At 33.4% G+C, this 7,644-nt stretch overlaps 1 protein-coding gene across 4 annotated transcripts in view; it reads left to right on the plus strand.

The window, feature by feature from the left end:
* The window catches only part of LOC124359128 (WASH complex subunit 3), a 29,683-nt gene extending 22,581 nt beyond the window's left edge, over nt 1-7,102 (plus strand). For 2 of the 4 annotated variants that reach the window (XM_046811604.1, XM_046811605.1), the window contains exons 2-4: nt 3,745-3,909; nt 5,684-5,818; nt 6,775-7,102. In XM_046811604.1, the coding sequence (XP_046667560.1) occupies nt 3,745-3,909; nt 5,684-5,818; nt 6,775-6,939 (465 nt within the window). In that variant the 3' untranslated portion in view covers nt 6,940-7,102. The other 2 variants (XM_046811606.1, XM_046811607.1) reach the window with 2 other exon arrangements.
* The last annotated feature ends 542 nt before the right edge of the window (nt 7,103-7,644 follow it).

A 7,644-nucleotide genomic window follows, 5' to 3' on the forward strand; every position in this document is an offset into this window, starting at 1 on the left:
GGAAAATGTTAAAAGTGATTTTGGATCAAATTAGGTAATGTGGCTAAAGTAAACATTATACATTTACATGAAGATACTTTTCTATATAAGCAACATCCGAGTTTGATGATGGTGTATGTGAGCACTGTGAAACTGCCCATAGATTCCATTCCATCCATAGAAAGAACTAATCCTCTGACACGAATCCTAACTCAGTTCATGAACTACTAATCTAGTTCCTGAAACAATTCATGTAAAAACTAAATTAATTTTATTATTTGAAGACAAAAAAAAAAACAAATACAAAACAAAATCTATAACTACTTAACTGGCATTCTAAAACTAAAATTTCGGTTTTCATGAACAAAGTCTACTCAATTTCACAGGTCAAATATTGAAAAAAACAAATGTATAAATGACCGTAACTCAAAAACATACAAGTTGATTTTGATAAAATTTTCTATACGCATTCAATACATGGTCTGCTATACAATATAACCCTCATTTTTAGGCCAAGCTTTCGGAGATATATATTGATTTTACGGGCTGTGTGCTTAAAAAACAAATCTATGGATGGTCGTACCTCAAAAACGTACAAGCCAATTTTTATACAATTTCTACACACATTCAATACACGGTCTACTATATTATATTACTACCCTCATTCTTAAGCCATGCATATTTTTGGAGATATATCGATTTTACATTTCAAATACTGAAAAACCAAGTCTATAGATGGCCGTACCTCAAAATAGGCATGGACTTAGAATGAGGGTTATATTGTAGTGTAGTAGCCTGTGTCTCAAATGTGTATAAAAAGTTTTATCAAAATCGGCTTGTACATGTTTGAGGTACGGGACCATCTATATAGGGTGTCACAGAACTTGTCTTGTTAAATCAGTATATTCCTGAAAATAGCTGCTACAAATGGTGATTATTATCATAAAAGTAAACTTTGTTCATTTAAAATCTGTATTAGTAGTATTTATCTTCACGTTATTAAATTAATATATACTTTGTGTGGGTTAAGTTGACGAACTAGTTTAGGATTGAGTTAGGAACTAGGTCCGGGTACTCGTTCTTTCCATGGATAGAATCTATGACCAGTTTCACGTCGATGTGTACGTGTTTCTCCAGAGAATTTTATTGAGCATCAGTGAAGCCTAACTTTCCACTGGATATCCCTAGAATGGATTACGCTAGATGTTTATGTACTAGCATTGCCTTTAATAATAAAATAAATATTTGATATCAATTAAAAGAAGGATATTGGTTTTAACTCTTCCAAAATTACCATAGTTTCTTTCACTAAATGGAGAAATGGCTTCATTTGCAGCCTAGTTCCATAAGGAGTACTAATATAGCCCTCTCCAGTGAATTTAAATATGGGCATGGTACTTGATACAAAACTGACGTAGAACTAGAACTCACATTTAAAGTTGTACATTCCATTACAAATGCTGAAATATTTCAATAATTTAATACTGTAAGTATTTTGATGCAATGTCAAATGGAAAACTGAAATTACAGATAAAATAAAATTGTCTGGAATTCGTTACTATTTATAATTTATTATTATTGGCTGAGCTAGCGAACCTATGCCTCAAGAGGTTGAAAAATTTCATTTCTGTCTAACTGTCTACCCGTACAATATCTAGAAAACAAACTGACTTACAGACCTCAAATTGTGCATGAAACTTAATTTCTATAAGAGGAACTCTGATTTCAATTAGTGTATGTAGCTAGAGATGTATCAATGTTTAACACTTTGACTGTGGTGGACGCACATTACTACTGTTCTGGCTGTACTAAAGACAGTACATGACTTGTGTTGCACTGAAGGTATTAACTACATATACTGTAGTTAGAGATGTATCAAAGTTCAGTACATGACTTTAGAACAGTCAGAACAATACTAATGTGGGTCCGCCACAGTCAAAGTGTTGAACTTTGATACATTGTTAGCTACAGTATATGTAGTTAATACCTTCAATGCGACACAAGTCATGTCCTGAGTTTAGGACAGTCGGAACAGTACTAATGTGCGTACTAAGGACAGTACATGACTTGTGTCGCACTGAAGGTATTAACTACATATACTGTAGCTAACAATGTATCAAAGTTCAACACTTTGACTGTGGCGGACCCACATTAGTATTGTTCTGACTGTTCTAAAGTCAGTACTCAACTCGTGTCACAGTGAAGGTGGTAAACACTGGTATTTAACCCAATTTAATGAACAACAATGTGAATGTATCATGTGGAATACATGATACGTTGAGGAATAATTCATTTGTAGACTTGAAATTCGACAGTAAATTAATCTTTATATAGATAAGAATAATCGGATGGTGCATATCTGACTATGGAATTTGGACTAACTGTCGTTGAAGTCTATCACTCTGTAGGTTGACACACTCTCTTTTGTTTGCTGGGGGATGTAAAAATTTCTTTTCCATATCTTTGCCTGTAATTCTATCTGTCAATAATGAAATGACCTATAGACTTGAAATTTGTTATTGCACATTAGCGAAGTCTGTTATGCAATGTGTGGTGTGGCGTATTCTTATCTTGTTTGTTTGCTAAAACACATTAAAATCACAATATAATTTTTTAACTAAGAACTTATTGTTCATATAATTGTAAATGAACTAAAATGGTCTATTATAATATTGCATTTATCTGTTATTCACTACTTATAATAGTTTACCAACACAAACACTGGGTTGTCAGATAGTCAAATTATCAAAAAAACACTGGTGCAGTAATGAAGTTATACTTGTAATTAATAACTAAATCTGGCTTGAAAGAAAAAAGTTCAATGCTAGTTGGAGTTGGTTTATATGCTTTCAGTTTCCCGTTTCATGAGGTACCCAATGCCTTTTAGTGTAGTGTATACCGTTTTCTGTTGTTAGCATTGAGAAACAAAAGTATATCAACTTTGAATATTCACATTCTTAAAAGAGTGAAATACTTGTACTACTAGCCTGGACACATTCATAATCAGACTCTGGAATTTTGATTAATTAACTGATAGGTGCTATCTTGAGGAATGTCTTACATTAGTCATGAATGGTGTGGGGGCATCACTTTAACGTGCAGCAGCAATAAGGACTGATGCTGGAGTCATTCGTGATCAGACTTTATGAAGTTTGTATATGCTGTATGACAATATCTTATGAGATTTTTTGTTCCAAAAGTAAGACTGTTGTTTTGAGGCTAAAACTGTATTTTACATTAGTAAACTATGCTATCTAACTGAACAAAAAATTTGAACCGTGATAAATCATCCCTTCTTTGTTTTTTAAGCTTCCAAATAGTGAAATTTGCAATTTTCAATGCCTAAGTTTGGGAGTTAAAATTTGCTTCTAGAGCTATGAAGAAGATAACAAGTATTGTAGAAGAGATCTTTCTGAAAAGAATGATGTTGGTTTGGAAGCTGGAAGCATAAACGATGAAAGATTAAATTATTTAAAAATAATTTTTGAACCTCTTATGAGTATGGTAAAAGCATATAAAAAAAATGAAAATATTTTAAAATAGTCAAGCAACCAATTTAACTTTTATTGAACTACTTCATATGGATTGACCCAAAAGAAATGTCTGTTTTTAATTTAATTTACTGATTGTATTATAATGCAGGATAACTTTAATATGTATACTTGGATTAATTGGAAAACTAAAAATGCATTGGTTTCAAGGTCTCATGTGGAAATCCAATAATAACCCAAATACCTTACTAAACTGCTTCTGTTTCTGTTACAGGTCCCACCAATTCATCAAAAGCGGTTGCTTACTTTTGTCAATCATTTTATAATAACGACTGTTAGCTTCTTGAACAAATTTGCACAGACATGTGAAAGTAAACTACTATTATGTGACCAGAAAATGCAAAAACTTGAAGCAGAATTATGTATATTAGAAGCTAAGGTAAAGTATTTTTATTTAACTTGATTTATTGTATGCTTATATAATTTTGATTTATTATTTAAGCCTAATTCAAAATTTAAGTTGTGAAAAGATAAGATATACTGGAGTGAAGTTCATTATACACCTATTTCAATTAAGTATAGCAGTTTCAGAGATTATAACAAAGTTTTATTCTGCATTGCACTATTCTTTAACATGATCACGACATCAGCGTTTTTCTGGACTTGTTTTATTTGCCATCAAATTTTAAAATAATAATAGCAAAAATGCGTAATCAATTTTTTACCTCAAACGTCTTAAGTATAATGAGAAATGTATGTAGGCTTAGCAAATTTGTACAAAAACAATTATTTCTAGTTTTTAAAATTTTTTCAAGTATGATTAAAATCTCTTCTAGAATTATCAGTAACAGTAAGATTTTTTTCAGTACCTAAATTAAATAAAAAATTGTTGATCCTTGCAGTAGCTATATTTTATATCACAGAGGAATAAAGAAGCCTGTATTATGCACTGGTGAGACTCAAGACTATCGCTGTAAGCAACAGGACAGTACAACTGAGCTCCTGCTTATATATGGAGAGGAATATTACAGTATATATGGATTTTCTAATGCAAAAAACTACACCGAACAATTTGCCTTGAACTTCCAGAACTTTTAATATTATCTTAATTTATTATTCTATTTTTGATTATTGTATTAACCACTAGCGGACTTGGCGATGTATGGTCAATGAATGGGCGATTTAGGATTTTAAAATGAATACGAACGCAGCGCCCTTCTCATGCAACTTTTTGTTCTTCAATTGTTTAATTTGCGATGTTTTGAATCCTAACTGCATTACGACTCTGACGGGAAAGATTAGATCTTCTTGGTCACGGCATTGTTAATAAGAATAACTCTTGCCCAGATCAAACACATTACCTGTAAACTTAGCGTTAATTCAAATCAAATCATAGACAACATTACATGAACTGTCACTTGCGTTTGGTTATAACATGATTACTATCAAAGATGTTTTGCATCTTTTATTATTGTTATTGATATAATATCATATTATTAATACTTATCATCCTATCCCACAACAATAGACTAGGCTCGCAATCAGCTCTCCAGTATTCATATATAATTGAGTGTATCATTCTCAATTGCATAATTTTGCTGTCTAATTTTCATTTGAATTTCCTTCTAATAAAGGGTGATTCTCAAAGAGTGCTGGTTTTGATATATCAAATTAAGAGATTATTTTAATAAAATACTCAAAAGAATATAGCAACATATTCATATAACCTTCCGAATTCATGTATGAAAAATAATGTCATGCATGTGGCCTCCTACACTATTCTGGCACACAACAACTCAGTCCATGAAATTTACTATGGCTGTACAAGAAGTTTCCACTTTCAATCATCGTGTGACTTGATACCTTGTGACTTTCATCTTTAGGCTTATCTGAAGTTTCAGGTGTATGAATAAACAGAATTATCAGTGACTTAAGGAGAAAATTCAACGGGCTGTCAACGACATGGAAGTGGTAACTTGCTGTGCAGTCATAGTGAATTTCATGGACAGATTTGTTATGTGCCAGTGCCAGTGTAGTAGAGGAAGCCACGTGCATGACATCATTTTGCATAGATGAAATCAGAAGATTATATCAAGTTTTTATTTTTAGTTTTTTATGAAAACAAATCTCTTAATTTGATATATCAAAACTGACACTATTTTTTAATCACCCTATATATAATGATAGATTGAATAACAAGGCAATTGTTGTAGTTAAACTCCATCCCTGGTCTGGAAACTGTAGGAGCCCAACAAGCTGCAAGTACAGTGGTACCTCCTACTGTTGAAGGCAGTGAACTTCCAACAGAAGTACTCAGTACTAGTACATCAGGCACTACAGATGAACAGGTTTGTCAGTAAATTTGTTTTTCTAACCTATAATATTTAAAACCCCTATATAAGACTTATGATTTTACTGTTCTTTCTTTCACCTGATACTTGAGGTGAAATCTACAGAATAAAACCTGCTTAACCTCTCTGTTGTTCAATTTTTCAATTACATTTTTAGTGTTATTGGGTGAGACTTAATCATAAAGCGGCCCATACACTAGACGTGCATTGCACGCCGTGCAGTTTTTTATACTGGCACGCTGTGCTTGGCATGGCACTTTGTGCCCCACACACTGACAGTTTAGTCAGTCCCGTGTCGTGCTAGAAGTTGGTTGTGGTACTGTGATATTGTGTAGTATTGTCGTGCTACATAATGCATACATGCACATAATCAACTGTACAATCAGGCACCACAGTTCTGCACAGTTCCACTAGGTCTAAATACGCATTTTGTTTTAGACTTTTATTTGAGTACTCTTTACACTTCACTCGCCACAAACAATGGTGATTTCTGTACGAATCTATAAATAATGGTAAGAAATTAGGAGAGAGAAAAGTTTGTGTGTCAGCAGTTGAAATGGTAAATATAGGAGAGTATTTGCCGCGAGAGAACGAGAAACAACCTCAAAAGACACTCCACTCTCAGCACGTGGCGCGGGACTGGTCCACACACTTGCAGGATGGAACGGCGGTAGGTGGCACGGCACGCCGAAAATCAAACCGATCTTGATTGCCATCGTGCCATGCAATGCACGGCGTGCTTAGCACGGAGACCTCCACACACTGGCACGTTTCTTCCAATTTTGGCACGGCGTGCATTGCACGTCTAGTGTATGGGCCGCTTAAGAGTTCTATTGACTATTGCTGACTAGTACAAGGATTCAAATGGTGTACTGAGTGAGTAGGGTTCTCATGTAAAAAATGAATTTTTCCTCAGAGAATTTATAAAAGCCATTGATGGATTTATTTTTCAGGTAGTTGAGAATCAGTCTGCAGAGAGTGAAAGTGCGACTCCACCTGCAGCGAAAGACCCAGAGCTAGCACGCTTCTTTAAGATGGTTCAGTTTGGGGTACCTGTACCAGCTGTAAAACTGAAAATGCAGCAGGAAGGCTTTGATCCAGAGTTATTGAATTCATGAGATAGTATGGAGAATTAATCATGGTAGTATTCTTTACTACCTTAAGATCTAAGAGTCTCCATGCATATTCTGATAATTTTGGATACATAATGTATTATAAAAGTATTTTATTATGTTATTTTTATGAAATGTAATTTTGTAAATAATATACTATGTTGAGAAGGCGTGTTCTTATTATTACATATTTAATTTTATTGATTCACTTATTTTTATTATTCTCAAGACCATCTTTATAATTCACTATAATTATTTATAATTCCAAGAAAATAACTGATGATTGTAATTTTTTCTCCATTATCATTGTTTTTGTTAACATATTTGAATAGTCTAATACATAGTCATGTCATTAAGTTTTAAATTGTAACGGATCAGTTTACAAAGGATTCATGAAGCTAACTTTCTGCTTGGCAATTAGTTATAAAAGAACACTCCTTATCAGTTCAGGATATTTCCTTCAGTAAACTTGGGTCTATTTTTTGCCTTGTATTTGAATTGGAAGCTCCAAACTTAGGCCTCATCTGTTCCATTTTGTGACCCTTGAAGGTTTGATGAGACAGAATACAAGCCCGCTTCTGTTCCTGCAGCAAGGATATGGACCAGTCTTACTTAAACATTTATTTGCACCTCCTAGTTGGTGATGCTGATAACTATGTTAAACCTGCCCACAGTATTTTAGTTCATTTTTAGAGGCAACTTTAGACTGAC

Source organism: Homalodisca vitripennis, chromosome 4 (genome assembly GCF_021130785.1).
Source record: "Homalodisca vitripennis isolate AUS2020 chromosome 4, UT_GWSS_2.1, whole genome shotgun sequence".
In the NCBI taxonomy this organism is placed as follows: Eukaryota; Metazoa; Arthropoda; class Insecta; order Hemiptera; family Cicadellidae; genus Homalodisca; species Homalodisca vitripennis.